This window comes from Pogoniulus pusillus, chromosome 25 (genome assembly GCF_015220805.1).
Source record: "Pogoniulus pusillus isolate bPogPus1 chromosome 25, bPogPus1.pri, whole genome shotgun sequence".
Taxonomy (NCBI): Eukaryota; Metazoa; Chordata; class Aves; order Piciformes; family Lybiidae; genus Pogoniulus; species Pogoniulus pusillus.
This window is the reverse complement of record NC_087288.1, coordinates 7,745,335-7,767,059: the sequence shown is the minus strand read 5'-3', so window position 1 is coordinate 7,767,059 and position 21,725 is coordinate 7,745,335. Positions and strand designations below refer to the sequence as shown.

The 21,725-nt window shown below is 43.7% G+C and overlaps 1 protein-coding gene across 11 annotated transcripts in view; it reads left to right on the top strand.

Moving 5' to 3' along the window:
* CDC42BPA (CDC42 binding protein kinase alpha) overlaps positions 1 to 21,725 on the top strand; it is a 212,916-nt gene that overhangs the window by 180,328 nt on the left and 10,863 nt on the right. For 4 of the 11 annotated variants that reach the window (XM_064164325.1, XM_064164323.1, XM_064164321.1 and 1 more), the window contains 6 exons: positions 1,075 to 1,668; positions 4,323 to 4,420; positions 7,307 to 7,391; positions 9,229 to 9,352; positions 10,987 to 11,104; positions 18,500 to 18,568. In XM_064164325.1, coding sequence (XP_064020395.1) covers positions 1,075 to 1,668; positions 4,323 to 4,420; positions 7,307 to 7,391; positions 9,229 to 9,352; positions 10,987 to 11,104; positions 18,500 to 18,568 — 1,088 coding nt within the window. Of the gene's footprint in view, positions 1 to 1,074; positions 1,669 to 4,322; positions 4,421 to 7,306; positions 7,392 to 9,228; positions 9,353 to 10,986; positions 11,105 to 11,272; positions 11,510 to 16,401; positions 18,460 to 18,499; positions 18,569 to 18,708; positions 18,895 to 21,725 lie in introns of those variants that run through there. The other 7 variants (XM_064164331.1, XM_064164330.1, XM_064164324.1 and 4 more) reach the window with 5 other exon arrangements.

The following is a 21,725-nucleotide window of genomic DNA, read 5'->3' as shown; positions in this document are numbered from 1 at the left end:
TCAGCCTTTCCTCATCAGACAGATGTCGCAGTCCCTTAATCACCCTTGCAGTTTCCACTGGATTTTTTCCGGTAGTTCCCTGTCTCTCTTGAACTGGAGATCCTGGAACTGGACACAGTACTCTAGATGTGGTCTCACTAATGCGGGATAGAATGGGAGGAAAACTTCCCTTGACTTGCTGGACACACTTCCTTAATCTACCCCAGGATACTATTGGCCTTCTTGGCTGCAAGGGCACGTTATTGCCCCATGGACTGTCTACCAGCACTCCAAGCTTCTTCTTCATGGAGCTGCTTTCCAGCAGGTCAACTCCTAATCTCTGCTGGTGCATGGTGTTGTACCTTCCCAGGTGCAGGCCCCTACACAATGATGTTCAGCGTGGTAAAGAGATGTAATGCTAAGTGCCAGAACTAGTTCAACAAGCAAGACGTTTTGTTGTGCATTTCAGTTCTTTCGAGGTTTTTCCTTTATTCAGTGGTTTTGTGGCTATAAAAGACTGTTTCTGAAATGAACACTGAAATAACACAGCAGTTGCTACTGCATCAGATCTGCTTTCTGGTGAGAAAAAAAACAAAGGTCTGTCCATTATTGCCACATCTTCTCATCACAGAATCACAAGATGTTATGGGTTGGAAGTGACCTCTGGAGATTGTGGAGTGCAACCCTCCTGCCAGAGCAGGACCATAGAATCTAGTGCAGGTCACACAGGAATGCATCCAGATGGGTCTTGAAAGTCTCTAAAGAATGAGACTCCACAACTTCTCTGGGGAGCCTGTTCCAGTGCTCGTGACCGTTACAGTAAATTCTTCCTCACGTTGAGATGAACTTCCTGTGCTGTAGTTTACATCCATTACCCCTTGTCCTGTCACAGGGCAGAAGCGAGAAGAGGCTGTCCCTTCTTGTTGCCAAAAGAGAAGTTCTGGTTCCATGCATTTAAACATTGCAAGGAAGCAGTAATGGGGGTTGCTTGGGTTCTTTCTGTAGTTTATCTTTACAAATACATTTGTTGTAATCCATTCACATTCTAACATTATTGACTTGGGTTTGGGGGGGGTTGGTTTGTTTTGTTTCCAGAGATTATCCGTGTTGGTGACAATAAGAAGGTTCATCAGATCGAGCTTATCCCAGGCGAACAGCTCGTTGCAGTGATCTCAGGACGAAACCGTCACGTGCGACTGTTCCCCATGGCTGCCCTGGATGGAAGGGAGACTGAGTTTTACAAGCTGGCAGAGACGAAAGGCTGCCAGTCCATAGTGTCTGGACACGTGCGGCACGGAGCTCTGACCTGCCTGTGTGTAGCTATGAAAAGGCAGGTCCTCTGTTATGAACTCAATCAGAGTAAGACGCGGCACAAAAAGATCAAGGAGATCCAAGTGCAGGGGAACGTCCAGTGGATGGCAATCTTCAGCGACCGCCTTTGCGTGGGCTACCAGTCAGGTTTCTTGAAATACCCCCTTCACGGAGAAGGCAGCCCATACAGCCTGCTGCACCCGGATGACCACACGCTCTCCTTCGTCTCACAGCAGCCAACCGATGCCATCTGTGCAGTCGAAATCTCAAACAAAGAATACCTGCTGTGTTTTAGCAGCGTAGGGGTTTACGTTGACTGCCAGGGACGAAGGTCTCGACAACAGGAATTGATGTGGCCTGCGACTCCATCTTCTTGCTGTAAGTCACCCTCTGTGTCAGTCTGCTTGCTGTTCTACGTTGAGGTGGTCCTTACCTGTATTAATATCCATAAGAAGGGAAAGTCAGGGATGGTTACCTGACAAGTGAATGCATGTTCTCAGCTTCTGTCAGCATTCTTAACCTAATCAGAGAGTTTAATCCTGACCTGACCAATGCTGGTTTTGATAACTCTGTCACTGACCTGCACACCTGTAACACAAAGAGGAGTCACTTTGTGTAATAGATGTCCAGCTTCTAAACATATAGCTTGATCTCTAAAACAGACAAAAACCTCATGTCCTGCAGAGGCTGAGGGGATCTCTATGTATTCAGTGCCACTGATACCATACTGTTGTTATTTATGATCTTAAAATCTGATTGTACTTCAGGTCAGCATTGTGATTCAAGCTTAGAGTCATCAGGATCTGGTATTTTGACTTACTAGTGATGTCTATTCCTGTGCATTTTCTTTGCTTGCCCTTTCATTTTCTCTCCCTGAGCAGTTCATAGATTCATAGAATCAGAGGATAGTTTGGGTTAGAAAGAACTGTAAAGATCATCTATTTTCAACCCCTCAGCCAAAGGCAGGGACACCTCCTACTAGAACAGGGCACATAAGGCCTCATCCAACCTGGCCTTGAATACCTACAGGGAGAAGGCATACATGACCTCCCTGGGCAACCTGTTCCAGTGTCTCACCACCCTCACTGTAAAGAACTTCTTCCCAATATCCAGTCTAAATCTGCCCTCCTCATACTTAAATCCGTTCCCTCTTATCCTATCACTAGAGGCCCTTATAAAAAGTTCTTCCCCAGCTTTTCTGTAGCTCCCTTTAGGAACTGGAAGGTCTCTCTCGAGCCTTCTTTTATCCATGCTGACAGCCCCAGCTTTCTCAGCCTGTCCCTGTAGGCTGTGCTCCATCCCTCTCAGCATGTTTTTTTTTAACACTCTTCTCATTCACCTTTTTTTAAAATCAGTTTATAAATTTACCCCTGTCTCCCTTTTGCCTTTCAAAATACAGTGTATGGCAGACACTACAGAAAATACATTTCACAACCTTAAAGTTGTGTAATTTTTCAAGATTTCCATTTCTAGCAAGAACTGATAAACATTTACTGCATGGTCTTTTCAAACCTGGGTCTTTATATTTGTGACAGCTGGAGGGAAAAATCCAGCCAAACAAAAAACACCCAAAACTGCAATGGCTGTCTTCTTTATGATGTCTTTCTGAGTGCAGATGAAGATTAGCCATTTTTGTTCTCAGAATATCTGGGAGTAACCCAGTCTTCTGTTGATTTTTAAAACAGCCTGCCTTTTTACCTGATTCTGACAGCAGTGCAGTCACACTGCAGAGAAGAGAACTGGATTCGTAGAATCCTAAAATGGCTTAGGTTGGAAGAGTCCTTAGAGATCATCAACATCCTTGCCCATAGGCAGGGGTGCCTCACAGTTAGAGCTGGGTGCTCAAGGCCTCATTCAGTCTGGCCTCCAGGGAGGAGGCATCCACAACCTCCTTGTGTAACCTATTCCAGAGTCTCACCACCCTCATACTGAAAAACTTCTTCCTAAGATCCAGTCTAACCCTATTCTCCCTCAGCTTCAAACCATTCCCTCTAGTCCTGCTGCTAGGTACCCTTATGGAAAGTCCTTCCTGTAGGATACCTCTAGGTATTGGAAGGCAACTCTAAGGTACCCCTGGAGCCTTTCTTCTCCAGGCTGAACAATCTCAGCTCGCTCAGCTTATCCTCATAGCAGAGGTGCTGCAGCCCTTGAATCATCTTTGTTTCAGCTCATTTTTGAGTGAAGCCCCTTCTGCATGTGGAAGGAATAACTTTCACAGGCTGTATACCACTTCTGGTTTTCAAGCAAGAGTATAATGATTACAATGGACTCAGAGAAAGAATGGATGATAAGATGTTGTGATAGACTGAAAAAACAGGTGTTTTCATCTTCAATACATCTTTGCTGGTCACTGGTGTTGGTGAAAGATTTTTGATGGCTTTAAGTGAAGTGACTTGATATTATTTCAAATTAGAATGGAAGTGTATTTTGTAGCAAAACCTGGTACATTTAAACACAAATTAGATGCTCTTGCTACTCTTGGCAGACCATGGCAGTCTCTTTCTCAACATGGTAATAACAAATTCTCCTTTAGAAGTGGTCCCAGTAAAAAAAAATCATCCTGGAGAAATGTGCCAGATAAGTAGTAGCACAAACATTCTCTTTACAAGCCATAGAAGAAGAGAATTAAAGGTAGAAGGAAACATGAAGAATTTTATGACTCTGTCATGATGCTTAGTTCCAACTGATGGTCATTTGTCCCATAGTCATAGAATCACAGAATTGTTTTGATTGGAAAAGACCTCTGAGATCATTGAGTCCAACAACTGTCCAAAAATGCCATGTCCACAGGTTTCTTGAACAGGGGTGGTGACTCTACCACCTCCCTGGGCAGCCTGTTCCAATACCTGACCACTTTTGCAGTAAAAAAATTTCTTCTAATCTCTAACCTAAGCCTCCCCTGGCACAAATTTGCAAAGATTGTTGTTGAATTGTGGATTTATTACTTTTTAAAAATGAATCTGGGTAACCCATGAGATTTTGTCTGGTTTGAGCCCTATCTCAAAGCACGTGACCATATCATTTCCTCACAGGTTACAATGCACCATACCTCTCTGTGTACAGTGAAAATGCAATTGATATCTTCAACGTGAACTCCATGGAGTGGATTCAGACTATTCCTCTCAAAAAGGTAATGTAACTGTTTCAATGTCAGTTAAAAGCTAGGCTCAGTCATGTATTGCTACAGTGTTAGCACAGAATCACAGCATTAGTAAGGCTGAAATACACCTCTGAGATCATCAAATCCAGCCTACGACCTAACACCATCACATTCACCAGACCATGTCACTAAGCACCACATTCAAACTTCCATTAAACTCCAGGAAGGGTGATACCACCACCTCCCTGCCCATTCCAATGTCTGATTAACTTTTCCATAAGAAAATTCCTCCTAACATCCAACCTAAACGTCCCTGGCGTAGCTTCAGGCTATGTGCTCTCATCTTGTCACAAGTTGCCTGGGAGAAGAGCCTGACCCCCACCTGACTACAACTTCCCTTCACGTAGTTGTAGAGTGATAAGGTCCCCCACTGAGTCTCCTGCAGGCTAAACCACCCCAGCTCCCTCAGCCTCTCCTTGTCAGACTTCCCCTCCAGGCCCTTTCCCGCTCCAGCACCTCAATATCTTTCTTGCAGTGAGGGGCCCAGAGCTGCAGACAGTGCTTGAGGTGAGGCCTTAGCAGTACCCAGTACAGGGCAGAATGACATCCCTAGTGCTGCTGGCCACACTATTCCTGGTACAAGCCAAGATGCCTTTGGCCTTCCATGCCACCTGGGCACACTGCAGGCTCATGTTCAACCGGTTGTCACCCAGCACTCCCAGGTCCTTCTCTGCCAGGCTGCTCTCCAGCCACTCATGCTCCAGTCTGTTGAGCTGCATGGGGTTATTGTGGCCAAAGAGCGGGAGCCTGCACTTGGCCTTGTTAAACCTTATTCCACTGATCTCAGCCCACCAGCCCAGCCTGTCCAGATCTCTCTGAAGAGTCTTCCTGCCTTCCAGCAGATCCATCCCCTCCCAGCTTGGTGCCATCCACAAATTTACTCACAATAGACTCGATCCCCTCATCCAAGTCATCAGTAAAGATGTCGAATCGAACTGGGCCCAGTACTGATCCCAAGGGCATGCTGCTGGTCACTGGACACCACCTGGATGTGGCACCGTTCACAACCACTCTCCGTGCCTGCTCCTCCAGCCAGGTTTTGACCCAGCAAAGAGTGCTGCCTTCTGGGCTGCATGAGGGCACTGCTGGCTCATGGGGAGCTTCTCATCTACCAACACCCCCCAGTCCTTTTCTTCAGGGCTACTCTCAACAGACTCTGTACCCAGCCTGGATTTGTGCCTAGGGTTGGCCCTACCCAGTGAGACAGTGACATAAAAAAATATCCATATTAAAGTCCCCCATAAATAATCATAATTTCCAGTGCAAAGGCTTGGAACCAGTTCTAAGTGCATAGGCAGCCTGAGAGACATGGACATGCTGGAGTGGGTCCAGGGTTCAACCAGCAAAAACACAAAACCAGGATGATGTCAGGTTTGCATCGCTTATCAAAAGGAAGAAGCTTTTGAAAACTCACATTTCCTTGGGGTCTGCTCAGCTACATTTGAAAAGAAAAAAGAAAAGTGCTCAAGTTTTTTTTCCCCATACTTTAGACATTACTGTTAGTGTAATTTGTTCACTGGCATTTCAGTGATATGGAGCAACAAGAAATTGCCATTGTGGTCTTGTCAGTCTCACGTCAGATGTGGATCAAGATGTTGCTGTAAGGATAAATAATGAAAAAATCAAGCTACTCAGCTGTTAACCACCTTAAGGAGAATAGAAGAATCTGGCCTTTTAGATTAAATTTCCACTACTCTTCCTGATGTTGAAACTTGGAGTTAATAGGCAATTGCAGCATTTTTTTCCCCTGTGCAGCAGATTGTGATTTAATACTTTGATAAATGTTTGGCGCAAGATTACCAATTTAATGAACAGAGTTCCTTTGAACAAACAAGAATTGCTACGTGTAGGAGACTCAAAAATGGCAATTTATTAAGAGGAGTTTGTTTCTAGTGCAGTTTGCAGACTTGGAGAGTGGAATGATTCTTTCTTACTTGAAGTTGGAAATCAGAAGGGTTTTAGCAGTCACAGATTCACAGCTTGCACTGGGTTGGAAAGGACCCTCAAAAATCATCTTGTGCAACCCTCCTGCGCTCCAACTAGGCCAAACTGCCCAGGAACACATCAAGGCTGATCTTGAATGTTTTCAGGGACAGGACCTCAACCATATCCCTGGGCAACCTGTTCCAGTATTTCACTACTCTCATTGTGCAGAACTTCCTCCTGATATCCAACCTAAATCTCCCCTGCTCTAACTTTCAAACCATTGCCCCTCATCCTATCAGTACAAGCCCTTCTAAACAGTCTCTCCTGAGCGTTCCTGCAGGGCCTCTTCAAATATTGAAGTGCAGCTCTAAGGTCTCCCCAGAGCCTTCTCTTCTCCAGACTAAACAGCCCAAATTCTTTCATCCTGTCCCCATAGCAGAGGTGCTCCAGCCCTCTGATCCTCTTGGTAGCCCTCCTTCTGCTACCCTCTCAGTAGCAGGTGCATGTCTCTCAGTCTCAATTTCATGTCTCTCTTCTCACTTTCTCCAGGGACAGGACCTCAGCCACATCCCTGAGCAACCTGTGGCAGTGTGTCACCACTCTAGTTGTAAAGAACTTCTCTGTATTTGCACTCCAAACAAGTTTAAAATCCAAAAGTAGTTTTAACTGTGCTTCCTGGCTTTAGAAGTGGCAGTTATTGTTCTTTATAGAGGCATGTGCTACTGGGGATAGGAGACACTGCTCCTCCAGTCTGCTGTTCTGCTGTGAAGCAGACTTTGCTCTGGACAGTTACTCTGTTCTGCTCCCTGGTTGGCTTTATTACAGTGCTCCTTTTACAGAGTTTCTAGTGTACCTTGGAGCTTTCAGAATGACATGCACTGTATGTATGTGACACATTACTATTACAGAGACTGATTTGCTTTCTTTCAGGTACGACCCTTGAATACAGAAGGATCATTAAACCTTTTAGGCCTGGAAACAGTTAGATTAATATATTTCAAAAATAAAATGGCAGGTAAGTAAAGAGAAGCCCATTTTCATTGTTTCTTTTCTTTTGTTTACAAAGAGTTGTTTGGTTTGGTTTGGTTTGTTTGGATCAGTGCATTGTAGAATCACAGGATCACAGGATGTGAGGGGTTTGAGTGGACCCAAAGAGATCATCAAGTCCAACCCCCTTGCCAGATGAGGACCACACAATCTAGCTCAGGTCACAGAGGAATGCATCCAGACAGACCTTGAAAGTCTCCAGAGAAGGAGGCTCCACAACCTCACTGGAGAGCCTCTTCCAGTGCCCTGTGACCCTTACAGTAAAGAAGTTTCCCCTTGAGTTGAGATGGAACCTCCTGTGCTGCAATTTACACCTATAGAACCTCTTGTGCTACAACTTACATCCATTAGAAAGTAATGTCTCAAACATATCCTTGTTAGCTTGAGAGAAAGCCAAAGCTGATAGATTCCACAGTGATTGCAATGGTAGGCAGCTACCCTGAACTTTCTATCCCTTTTGAATATTCAATGAAGACTTGAATGAAGACTGAAAGTAGAAAATAGAATGACTATTGGGAAATGCTTCCACAGTTAAAGACTTTAATGGTGATCATGTCAGTACCAGAATAAAATTATCACAGAATTCCAGGTTGGAAGAGACCCCAAGGATCATCTGGTTCAGCTTTTCTAGGTCACGGTATAGTCAAAATATAGACAGCCCAGCACTGTCAAGCTGAGTCTTAGAAGTGGCCAATGTAGGGCTTCTCTTGGGAGATGATTGCAGTGTTTAACTGTTCTCATGGGGAAACATTTTCTTCTGGACTCCAAAGGGCATCTCCCCAGCTGTAACTTGTTGCCATCACCCCTTGTCTTTTCCATGGGACTCCTTGTAGGAAGGGAGTCTCCATCCTCCTGGTAGCCACCCATTATGTCCTGGCTCATGCAATACATAATTAACCTAAACAAACCATTCCTAAGGATCAGGAAGTAATACAATATTAGGTATTCATAGGACACTATATGACTGTGCACCAAAGTCTCAGCTTGAGAATTCTGGTTTTGTTGGGAATCTTAATGATTTATTACTTTTACCACTTTTTAGAGTGGAGTTTTTTCCCACTTTTTAGAGCCCACTTTTTTTTTTTCAGTTTTTAAAGTCCATAGGCATGATCCTGAGTAGTTTCCTTAACTTTTTGTTTAACCTCTTAGATGAAGAAGGGATGTGCTTTGTTCTAGCAATAAAAAGCTGCCTTTTTTTGGTTGTTTTTACAACTGTTTTGAAAAGAGTGGAAATTAAACACTCTGGAAACATCTACTGCTGTTGGCAGTGTTTCAGTGTTTATGTAAATAGCTGGCAAATCAGCACAAGAGAGCAGCAATGTGGTAATGAAATTCTAGGTTCTAATAGAGTAGAAGCATTACAAGTAAAGCAGAAAGGAAGAGGGGAAAAACAACCAAACTGGAGACTGTAGAACCAAAACTAAGGAAGGCTGATGGTTGGCTCCTGTATTCTTCTCACTATCTTTCAGAATGTGTTGCCAATCAGTAAAATAGCCTCCAGGTGCATCTCTGTAACAGTCTGTAAGTTTTGTTCCTGGAGCTGCTTTCCCAATATATCCCACATTTAGAATCATAGAATGGTGTGGGTTGGAAGGGACCTCTGAAGGTGGCAGCTCACAGGATGAAGAAAGGTTAAGTCTGTTGGTTGGAGAGTGACTGAGGACATCCATAAAAGCCACAGAGCGGTTGTTCAGGTTTGGTGGGCAGCAATATCAAAAGCAGTTGAGGACAGCATCTTTGAATTCAAGTGCTGTGGATGACTACTGAATTGTCCCCCTGGATCATCATGTTTGTGTTGATTTCAGAGGGTGATGAGCTAGTAGTTCCTGAGACATCAGACAACAGCCGGAAGCAAATGGTGCGAAACATCAACAACAAACGCCGCTACTCGTTCAGAGTTCCAGAGGAGGAGAGGATGCAGCAGAGGAGGTCGGTATTCAACATGTCCTTGCCTTCTGTGTGTGCCTGTAGGCCCTGAAGGACAGTGACTGATGGCAATGTAGAAACATAGAATGGCCTAGGTTGGAAGGGACCTCAGAGACCATCTGCTTCAGCCTCCCTGGCATGGGCAGGGATACCTCTCAACTAGACTCAGTTGCTCAAGGCCTCATCCAGCCTGGCCTTGAAAACCTCCAGGGCAGAGGCATCCACAACCACTCTGGACATCTGTTCCAGTGTCTCACCGCCCTCCTACTGAAGAACTTCTCCTGAGATACAGTCTAAACCTACACTCCCTCAACTTAAAGCCATTCCCCCTTGTCCTGTCACTAGACACCCTTATGAAAAGTCTCCAGCCTATCCTGTAGGATTCCTTCAGGTATTGGAAGGCAGCTTCAAGGTCCCTCCTGGAGTCTTCTCTGCTCTTCTCTAGTGTAGTACTTCATTTGTTGCAAATGGCCACTCAGATGTTTTTGTGTTAATCCTCAATGTTTACACTGTGTTGACAGCAGTTAGCAGATGGATCTGCACTGGATACACAAGTGCTTATTAGCTTAGTGTAATTATGTGAAGCAGTTGTAATTTGGAATGCATGTCTCCACATACTGGGTATAGGGGTGCACAGAGGGGTACACATCTACTGTATACATAAAGATCTGTAATAAATACTTTGCCAAAGGAGATTACACTGCTAACTATGCATATGGGTTAATTACTTTCAGACTCCGATTTTCTTCCTGAAGACAATTCTGTACTCAGCAGTATTCCAAGACATCTGCTTTTAAAAATTTATTTATTTATTTATTTATAGATTTAACCACCTAAACATTCTGTACATCTCAGAAAACTCACCTCTTCAGAGGATGTAGGACTTCAGGATGTGTTTCTAATAGATGTTTTTAACAGGTCACAAACACTTCCCCACATGGCAGTAAAACTAGGTCTGCACTGCTCCTGTTGACTGAGGGTGTGCTTACCATTTCTGGTCACTCACTGAAGATGGCCTGCTACTGTGCCAAGCTACACTCCAAGAATTTTTTCAGTCTTCTAATTTCCAGTGTCTTCCACTGATAGTTGCCTCCCAGGTTTCCTGTCTTTTTGGCTCTAAGCAAAGTAGCAGCTGTGTACAGTGGAGATAAAACTCAAGTTACTGTCTTTGCCTTTTCTGAGCTGATCTTTCTGAAGTTTTATTTGTTCTGAGTACTGAAATGCATCCTTGCTATTTTGAAGAGCTTTTAATTCTGACCACAGACTGAGAAAGGTACTGCAGTACTATTTCAATTCTATTTTCATACTTCTTACTTCATTTTCATCTCCGCTTTGTAATCCATCACAAATGAGTTCTGCTTTTGCTCATCTTACAGAGCTTTTTATCAGCTCACAGTGGTTGGATTATCTTTGACTGTTAGTAACTACTGAGACCTGGGCTGTCAGCCTGAAAAGAGCATTCTTTGCTTCTGGCCTCTTGCCTTTTCTTCAAGCTGGAAGTCTTGACAGCAAGGGTTTATCACAATTAATATGGTTAATTTCCATTTAAAGTAGCTGATAAACAAAGCTGTACATATTTTATAGATGGCTATCCTCACCTCAGATGAAATATCTAAACAACTTGTTTTCTCTTCCAGGGAGATGCTACGTGATCCAGAAATGAGAAATAAATTAATTTCTAACCCAACTAATTTTAACCACATAGCACATATGGGGCCAGGAGATGGTATACAAATTCTCAAAGACCTTCCAATGGTAAGTACAAAAACACACTTGAGAGTCACCCACTGCAACAGAAGCTGCAGATGAGAGAGAGCAAGACAAGTGCAATTTCAAACGTGTGCTCAGAGTGTTGATGTGGTTTGCAGAGAAGTGGTGTAACTGGGGAAATGGTGCTGAACGTGCTCTGCTCTTTAAACACAGATGGTGATACTCAGGCATCAAGAGGAGAAGGAGGAGGAGGATGCCTCCTGGGTTTGAAGACCTCTCAGTGGGGATGATAACTTTTGTGAAAAATAGAAAGGGAACAATTTAAGATGATTTGGGCCTGTGTCCTTTGTGGGAATGGAAAGAGCAGTTCCTTTCTTTGTGAGCTGTGCCCTAATTCCTTTCTTTTCTTCCCACTTTTTGCTCCAACTTAGCCTCTCTCTTTTTAACTCAGACAGCTCTGAGGCAGCTTAACAGAGTGCAGTGTCCCACATTTCTTTTCTTGCCAAAGGTGCTACTTTTTTGTGTTTTCTCAAAATTAACTGATCTCAGTAAAACAGAATTTCCTCTATAAAGCAAAAGTTTTTAAGCTGAAAAATAGGAAAAGAAACTATGTAATAGCACACACATATGTTTGTTTCCACAAAACCTTAAGTGAGAAATACTCACCCAGAAGTTACTGAGGTTTTTCATAAGCTAAAGACCAATTAATGTTTTGTTAATAGGAGAGCATCATTACTCCTTGAGCATCTTGTTTGTGTGTTCTGTGTTGTTGTCTAAACTGGTCTATGATGACACAGGTGTGATTGGGAAAATGCTAATTAGCAGTGTAAGAAAGATAATATGATAAGACATGATACTGTATGGATCACACAGATTACAAGTACAACCATAGGACACAGGCATTAGTACAGAAGTGCTATCTGAAATGATCATCATTATTAGAATCACAGAATCATAGAACAGCTTAGGTTGGAAGGAATCTCAGAAATCATCTACTCCCTCCCTTCCATGGGCAAGGAAGCCTCTCAACTGGACTTGGTTGCCCAAAGCTTCATCCCAGCCTGACCTTAAACACCCCTAGGGGGGAGGCATCCACAGCCTCCCTGGGCAACTGAAGAACTTCCTCTTCAAATCCAGTCTAAACCTACTCTCTCTCAGCTTAAAATCATTTCTGCTTGTCCTCTTGCTAGATACCCTGATGAAAAGTCCCTCTCCAGCCTTCCTGTAGAGTCCCTTCAGGTACTGGTAGGCAGCTCTATTGTCCCCCTAAAGTATCCTCTTCTCCAGGCTGAACAATCCCAGCTCCCTCAGCCTATCCTCAAAGCAGAGGTGCTCCAGCCCATGGATCATCCTTGTGGCCCTCCTCTGGACTTGATCCAGACGCTTTGTGTCCTTACACTGGGGCACCAGGACTGAATGCAGTATTCAGGGTGGGGTCTCAGCAGAGCAGAGTTTGTGTGGAAAGCAGGAGATAGATCCTGAAACTGGGGTGTTGAGATGCTGAAAAGCCCAAGGCAAGCAACGGTAAGACTAGAAAATAGAGTGTGCCATGTGCAGTTGCACTAATTGAGGAGCTAAGGAGCACAACCTCTGGTCCTCAAATACTCATTGTACCTGTGTTTTGCAGCTAATGGTGCTTATGTATTACATTTTGCCCTCAAGTCTGCACGTGGCACATGAGTCTTTCTCACACTGTTTTTCTTAGATGGAATATGCAATGAAAGGAATGGATTTACTTCAAATCTCATGCTAGAGACACTCTTGAGAAACCTCTCAATAACAAATACTTTTCTTGAGTTGAACAAAGAAACAGCGTTGTGTGTCTCTGTGTGTGTATGAAAGACTAAATAATGAAGTTGTAGAAAGCACAGGACAAGCCCAAGGGAAGTTGGCAAGTAGTGTTTGTCTTCCCTGGATGTGAGTGTACATATGTCTAAGGTTAAAGAACCAACCACACAATCATTAAGGTTAGGAACGGTCTCTAAGATCAAGTTCAACCAGCAACCCAACACCACCATGCCCACTAAACCATGTGCCCAAAATACCATGTCTACACGTTTTTTGAACATTTCTGGTGATGCTGACTCTACTACCTCCTTAGGCAGCCTTTTCCAACACCTGACCACTCTTCCAGTAAAGAAATTGTTCCTCATCTCCAATCTCAGTGTCCCCTGGTGCAACTTGAGACCATTTCCTTTCATCTTATTGCTAGTTATGTAGGAGAAGAGACCATCATCTCTCTCCACCCTCCTTTTAGGGAGTTGTGGAAAGCAGAAGGTGTCCCCTCAACCCTTTCCTCTCCAGACCAAAGAATCTTGGATCTCTCAACCTCTCCACGCAAGACCTGTTCTCCTGACCCTTCACCCAAGAATGATTATTTGCTTCAGAGTAGCTTTTGTGTTAACTTTTCCCCTCTACCCACTTTTCTACTGCTGGTGAGTTCTTTCAAATAATTCTGGCTCTTCTCAAGCAGAGAAAATAAACTGCTGCTAAAGATAGAGCAAAAGACATCTCATTTCACACCATCAGTGGCTGAAAGCTCATGGGAATCAAAAGTTGGCAAGTGTAAAATGAGGGATGATTTTATCTGCAGAAGGGGATTTTCTAGGATTATACAGATTAATATTTCTTCATCTGTATCATCTCTAAATGTCTTTTACCTTTGAATTCATTCAAATTATGCCTGCCTTGTGTTAGCTCAAAGGTAGTAGTATTTAAAGTTAGGACTGATACTTTGTTTCTTACTCATCAATATGATATTATGAGAGAATTTCACTTTCCACACTTAAAAGTGTACAATATAGAATTGATTTCTGGACTTATTTTGCTGCTACAGCTTCTTTTTAAAGTTACTGTTAAAAACTTTTTTCTGCAAGTAGCTGTCAGTCTCAAATACTGGGAGATGTCACTGCAAGTAAATCCAGTTTGATGTGTCTTTTTTCCAGCAGCAACTTGCAATCGTAGAATGGCTTAGGTTGGAAGGGACCTCAGAGATCATCTGCTCCACCTGCCCTGCTGCGGGCAGGACACCTCTCAACCAGACTCAGCTGCTCAAGGCCACATCCAACCTGGCCTTGAACATCCCCAGGGAGGAGGCATCCACAACCTCTCCCAGAGTCCCACCATTCTTGCAGTGAAGAGCTTCTTCCTAATACCCAATCTAACCCTACCCTCTCAGCTTAAAACCATTCCCCTTTGTTCTGTCTCTAGACGCCCTTATGAAAAGTCCCTCTGCAGCCTTCCTGTAGGATCGCTTCTGGTACTGGAAGGCAACTCTGAGGTCTCCCTGGAGCCTTCTCTTCTCCAGGCTGAACAAGCCCAGCCCCCTCAGCCTATCCTCATAACAGAGGTGCTCCGGTTCTTGAATCTTCTTTGTAGCTTGATTGTGTTTGTATTCCTACCCATTAGGGTACAGAATTGCATTAGCTGAGGGACTTGAAGGTGTGTGAATGCAAAAGTGTAACTTGAGATGAATAAAAGTTCTCTCAAGAGCTACTTCATTGCAGGCAGCTTTTACATAGAAAACAGCTTCCTGTAAGGTGTTTGACTGGTCTGAGGGTTCATTTGGTTTATTCCAACCTTGCTTCTCAGCCACAGAAAGAAGAGGGGCTGTGTGTGCATGTAATGTAATGATAGTCTAATGTTTTATTTGAAAGATAAATCTAGAGGATAGAAATAGAAGCTGTTTCTTGGAGAATCAGTAGAGAAGGTCAAGAATACTCCTCCAGCTCTCTGTTCAGTTCGTCTGTATGGCAGTTTCTTTACAGGACGTGAAATTACTTCACTGGATTCATTCCTTGTTCCAAAAAAGGTGAAGTTCTTTTTCTTGGGGGGAGGTTTGTGCCTCTCTAGCACATGTGATGATTTTTCACCTGGAACATCTTCTGTGTGTTTTTCAATAGATAAATATGTTTCAGAAGAAAAGATATTTCTCTTCAAAGGACTGTGGGAAAGATCGCTGGGTTTTCCTTTGGCAATGCCTCTGTTGATGAAAGATAAAATGCAGGTTTGCATTTCAAGAGGGCTGCCACCAGGGGGAGTAGGTAGAGCAAGGCTCATCCTTTCCTCCAATTCTCTTCCTCGAACTACTACTTTAGGTGATATAGCTTCTTTTCTAGGAGATAACTGGAATGAAGAAAGTGTATGAAAGACTGGAGTGGGCCTTTAATAGCAAAGTTTCTTCCAGCTTCTTTGAGCAATTATACATTTGGCTACTGATCCAAGTTGTTTCATACAGCATGAGCTCTCAGTTAAGTCATTGTAGTGCTAGCTAGGCAGAATAAACAAGTCTGAATAGCAAAATGATACTTTAATCTGTATTGGATGACATTGTCACAAACTCAGTAGCCAGCTCAGCCTAGCTTTTGTCTAGCAACCCTGGATGAACGTTGTAAAGCAAACAGTTTTCTTCTGTATGGATTTGTTTGCGCTTATTTAGGAGCAGATACATCTTCACTTTACATATGCAATGGGAATCCAATCCAGACTTCTCTCTGCAGTCTCACTAACCTGCCTCTGCTGCCTTTTTCAGAGAAAGATTGAATGAAGCACAAGATTAGAACTGGTGGTGATGGCCCTTGTGTGCCTGGGCTGTGGTGTGGTGGTGGGCAGGAGGAGATCTAACACTGCCCTAACCCTGGTATCACTGCCTGGTGAAGGCAGAGACCACAGAAGCTCACTTGCTTTCTGCACACTGCTGTCATTAATGCTGTCTTATAGAACAGCAGGTTTAGAGAGTTTAATTTGTACTGTAAATGTGCAAAACGAAAATTGGGTAAGTGGAAGGCTTTAAACTCAGGCTGTTTAACAATGTGGCAGCAGATGCCTACATATGTGCAACACGTCTGCATGTGCTTGCCTTTGCTGATGCAGCTACGCAAGGGGGAAAGATGCTTTCTCTGTGCATGGTTTCCCAGGTCTTGGTATGCAGCAGGCATGTGACATGGACAGAGAGCTACAGTTATGGCAAACTGCAGCCTAGTCCCATCTTGTTCTCTCCATGAATTGACACCTTGACTTCAGTATAGTGCTATGTTTAGGCAGAAAGACTCCAAGTGAGATCAGATTTGAAAGAGAAAATACTAGAGGTTATCAGGCAGTTATAAATTTGCATCCTTCCTTCCTTCATGGTGAGGGCCTGACTTGGACAAGCAGGTTTGTGGGCTACCACACAACAGAAACCAGAAGTTGTTGTTTGCTGTTAGCAGAGCCATAATCAGTATGTATTTGTGTTTTATTGGTGTGGATACTAAATCTGGGTCATGATCTTGTTTTGTGCAATGTAGAATGGTTCCTGTTAGCATATCCCCAAACTTATTTATTCACATGTTTTTCTTCCCTAGCAGCCTGTCACCAATTAACTGGCCGTACAGTCTGGCCTCCCTTCTGCCCTCTTGTTCCTTGAAGCCACTTTTATCGTGGATGCTCCTTTGTAGTGAAGATCTGAAATCTGGAACTGCACTTACTGCAGCACAGACCACCTCTCTGTGTACATCAGATGTACAGGATTGATTTTGCTTTCATACTCTGCATGCCTGAATATTTTACATGCAAAAGCTAGTCTTGACTGCCTTTATATTGGAACATGATGCTTCCATTTGACCTCATTATTCATGAGCCATTATACTTCCATTCTTGATGTGTGAAGCTTTGCTTGTTTCAAATGAGAAACTTTTCTAGAGTAAACCTCTTCCAACCTGGTTGATTCTATGATTCTATGATTCCCCATATTTGGTATTTGTTTGAAGAAAGTGGGAGCCCTGTGCATGCATCTAATGGTGGAGTCTGTGGAGAAAGTTCCTTGGAGGATCATTTTTAAAGTGTTTCCATGTCATGGCTTTCTCACGTTCATGAATGCTGGCTAAAATACTTTCCTGGTCTGCAGCTGGCCTACTTGCTGCTTTTTAGCTTGTGGTTTTAGAGACTCCTCCTTCTCCCTTATTGGCTTTAAGGAGCGTTGCTGGCTTCTGTGCTAGTTCTCTGTTGACAGCAGGTAACTCAGCAAAGCCTGCTTTCTTAGATCATTCCTGGAATATGATGGCTTCTTCTTCTGTTATTTAGACGCTGATAAACTCACTCATAAAATTGAATATGTATAATGTCTTAACATGCCGTAATGTGGTAATTGATGTTTTGTTTAACATGCAAAGCCTCATCATAACCATGTGTTTAAAAAACAAAACAAAACAAAATCTTTTTAAAAGTTGGATTTTACCAGCTGAAATGAAGAGAACAATAATGTTTGATAAATATGTATTGGGATGTGACTTAATGTTCTTCCAAACTTTAATACGTTCCACATACAAAAAGTAGTGCCTTAGGTTTAGTGGAGGGGTAAGCTGTATTTTTACCATATTTTATTTTTTTAAGTCCTAAGGTTTCTAAATGTTACTCAGATCTCTTTGTTGTAAGGTGATGAAGTCAGTTGGACAAAGGGCAGAGAATATTAGGAGTTAGTAATTAGAAAAGGTGTTCTAATCTGCCAGCAGCTGTTGGGCTAACCCATCCCTGAACAGGCTGCCCTGCTAGAAAAGTGCAGATGGCACAGGGAGGGAGACAGAGCCTTGAAATGTGGCCCTGGGCAGCCTGAGTTAGTTGGAGGTGTTGGTGCTGACTGCAAGGGGCTTGGTCAAGATGACCTTTGAGAGTCCCTTCCAACCCAGTGCAATCTGTGAAATGCTCTTTCTTTAAATGTGGACTTAGATGCCTGTCAGTTACGAGAGCACTTTTGTCAGCACGTTCTGTGGAGATGAGTTAGCAATTATTTCTGTTCAATATGCAGGATTAGTTCTCTCCTCTCTTTCCTTATGTCACATTCTGGGAACACACTGCTCAGGTGACCAGTTGAAAACACTGCAATTTCCCATTCCTTCTGCACCTTACTTGCTAAGGGCCACATCACCTGCAGCACAGAGGCAGCGGTGCAAGGTCCCTTCATCGCCAGAGTGCGGTGAGGATCGAGTGGGTGTGCGGTCGCCTGTAGTCTATGTCTGCAGCAGGGTCACTTGTCCCAGTTGTCTTGATACTAACCAGCTCACCTTCCCACACGACCTGTGTCCTCTCCTGTCAAAACTCTGTTCCCCCCCCCCCCCATTAGAAATGCCATCTGTGTGTTGATTTTAACGGAGCCTGCTGAAATGCATGAATAACAGAAGGAAATATCTGACAGTCTTTAACTGTTGTGTATCCTCAGCTGTTCTTCTCCCCACACCATCTCACCTGTGCTCACCCTCCTTTGTTTGTGTTATGTCGATTTTAGATTGTAAGCTCCTCAAGGCAGGGAACTGATGCTTCTCAACTGTCTGTAAAGCACCTTTTACAACTGTGGTGCTCTTTGAAATATCCAATAATAATAATAATAATAACAACAACAACAACAATAATAAATATTAGAATCGATTCCCAACGAGTTAAAAGTTTTATTTGTTTTTAATGTTTTAGCAACAGCAAGGGCAGCAGGCCCATATGACACCGTGTAAGGAAGGTGCTCAGAGGACTGGGGGTGACAATGTAAGAACCTGTGCATTGACAGGCGAGCAGCTTTGCTGTCTGTCTGTCCTTCAGTGTTTGACTGCTCTTGTGGACTGCTGTTGCTGATGTAACCTATACAACCATCCTTCATTGCTTTTTCTCTCTGTTGTCTTTGATAGCAGCGTTCCCCTTATCCGTTCCCTCATCATCACTCCCGTCTGATCTCCTCTCCGAGCAACTTTGAGCACATCTACCACATGACTGTTAATTCAGCTGAAAAATTCCTCTCTTACGATTCCATAAACCCTGCATTTTCCCCGCCTCCACGCTCTGTCCTGGGTACTCCAGACTTTATGACTCTCAGGGTATGAACAGCTGGGTCAGGTGTTCACTCTACTAACACTGTGTGGTTTTCCTTTTGCCTGGCTATTAACGTGGGAGAAAACCCCTTGTAAGTGGCTTCCTTCACCCCTTACCTTTCTTCTGTCCCAGATGATTGATTTTTCTGCTACCAGCTGTGGTATTTCTGCAACTTTGACATGCCAAGAAGCAGAAATTTCTGGGCTGAACCTCTTGCTACAAGAAGAGCATTTTTTGATCAACAGGAAGGATGTGGGAATTTTGAATGAAAAGTTGCCTGCTCCACGCTGTTCCTCATCCAGCAATCAGGAGCAGAATGCTGTGTACCAGGTTGCCTTAGGAAAAGGTTCTTGATCTGTCTGTGTTGGGCTGAACTTTCAGTCTGTTCAGGATGAAATCGTGTGGAATGCAATTTTTACACAGTAGTGTATAAAGATTTAGAGATACTTAAGTTATGCCTTGGTGTCTGGTTAGTAAATAAAGGTAGAACATGTACAAGCAAGATCAAAAATTAAAGGTGATGGGAGCTTGCTGATCTAGAGCCTCACAGTCCTGATAGCTTGAAGCAGAGGCTGAGGCAGGTGGCTGTTCTGTAGATACCTTTCCAATTGGAGTATAACCTGGGGGAAGGGCTGTGTTCTTTCCTGTTTTTTTTGCTGTTGTGCATCCTGGTCTGACCACACAGGGGTTGCTAGGTCCCATAGACGTCCAAATGATATTAAAACAGCCACACAGGTATATTCTCTGTATTGCTGTTGTGTCCTGTGCTGTGGCCTGTGGTTCTGCTTGGGATAGATTCACAGGTGAACCAGGGATCACCTGCGAGGTGTAAGTGGCTGGGATAGCGATTGGTTGCTCAGGGCTTGTACGGGTCAGAGCCATGCCTGTTGTTGTAATGGAGACACTGCTGTTGGTTTCTATAGCCACTGAACATCCTCCAGGCCTGTGTCAGACCTTCACTACCAGACTGCTTTAAGTGCCCTTTGATTGCTCTTCTAGATCGCTGTCAGGGGAAAGTTTCGGATACCTACCTGCACCCAGCACTAGAGAGAATTTGAAAACATAGGTGCAAAATTAATTCTCTTCACATAGCTGCAAAGCAAATCTGCACAGCTAAGGTTTGAGTGGTCAGATGCCTTGGCCGCATGTCAGTGCTGTGAAGTCCCAATTGTCATAACCTAATTGTCATATTTTAATATTCAAAGATGGAGTTGCAGTGTTTTGGAAAATGTGCCCTGTGATGACAGCTCAGCATCTGTCCTGGCTTTTCTGGTAGGAAAGATGCAAACACAGGAGAGGAATCCTGTATTCAAATGCAAAGCAAAAAACAAACCTGAGACTAACAGTAATAAAAAAAGAATTGTTAAAGCTGTTTCTCTCTTAGAGGCTCATTAGAGGGTCACTGAAGCTGTATTTCAGTTCTGGTGTTAAGAGGCTTTTTTAAATTCCAAGTGTTCTGTGTTTAACATACATCATTAAGGAATGACCCCAGATGTTTCAGACAGTAACTCCTAATTTTTGCTTTAGGAGCATCCTTCATCCTAATGTTGCAGGCTACTAGCATAAATTGGAGGGAAAAAGTGGAGGTGGGCAACCTGGAGTGTGGAGATCTTGTACGTGTTAGCTCCTTCAAGCACTAAAAGTTTAGTCTTGTATGAAGAAAAATGTTTGTCTCCTTTGTGGCATGAGGGTAGAGGCTCTAAGCTGTGAAGAGACCTTAGATTTACATTTCACTATCTGAAGAGAACCTACAGGAAGGCTGGAGAGGGACTGTTTAGAAGGGCCTGTGGTGATAGGATGAGGGGCAGTGGCTTGAAAGTGGAGCAGGGGAGATTTAGGTTGGACATCAGGAGGAAGTTGTGCACAATAAGAGTTGTGAAATACTGGAGCAGTTTGCTCAGGGATATGGTTGAAGCCCTGCCTCTAGAGACATTCAAGATCAGCCTTAATGTGTCCCTGGGCAGCCTGCTCTAGTTGGAAGTGTTCTTGCTGTCTTCCGGGGAGGTTGGACAGGATGAACTTTGAGGCTCCTTTCCGACTCGATGCAATCTGTGAATGTGTATGGAGAGCAAGGCTGTGAGGTTGGTTTCATGTCTGCCCAGCCTCCCTTTTGTGTTTGGAGATTGTAGTGTAAGATGGATAGCACTTCCCCTGAGGGGCCCGTGGTCCAGGTGAGAGTCTGGAACCAAACCAGGCTGGAATGCATAGGGGAGCAGAAAAATGGCCTGATAAAGTAAGCTTTTAGGCTCTGTGTTGGTATTTCATGGAAGGATTAACAGCTGAGTTCTGCAAAGTGCTACACAGAACACTTCAAACAAAAAACCCAAAGAACAACAAGTATCTTGAGGGACAGAGAAATAAAACATTTCCTGGAGGTGTTGTAGCTCTTTAGTTAGACCTCAGGTGCGCATTCTCACCTCATTGACTTGAGGAGCTGAAGCTTGGTACCACCACAGAGCTTTGCAGGGGCACAGCCCACACCTGCTCAGCAGCTCCCTCCTGTGCCTGGGACGCAGCACCCTGGTGTGGGTCCTTCGCCCTCTTTCACACTTATTAACTTTGCTCAGCAAGCAGCTTCTCTGCAGCTGATTTCTTTTTCTCTTCTCTCACTTTGGGTTCAGCAGTGGGGATGAATTTTCTTGCTAGGATTTGAATTGTTGCTCTAAATGAGGGGGTTTTGTCTCTCTCTTCAAGTAAAGCAAGCTCAGGTTTCCTTTGTCCTTTGTTTTTTTAGCTTGCTGCATTTTGCTGCTTTCGTAACTACCGCTAATAACTGCCACTTTATTTTCCTTTTGAATTCCCTTTCTGCATCGCCTGCCTATCACTTCCAAGGGTT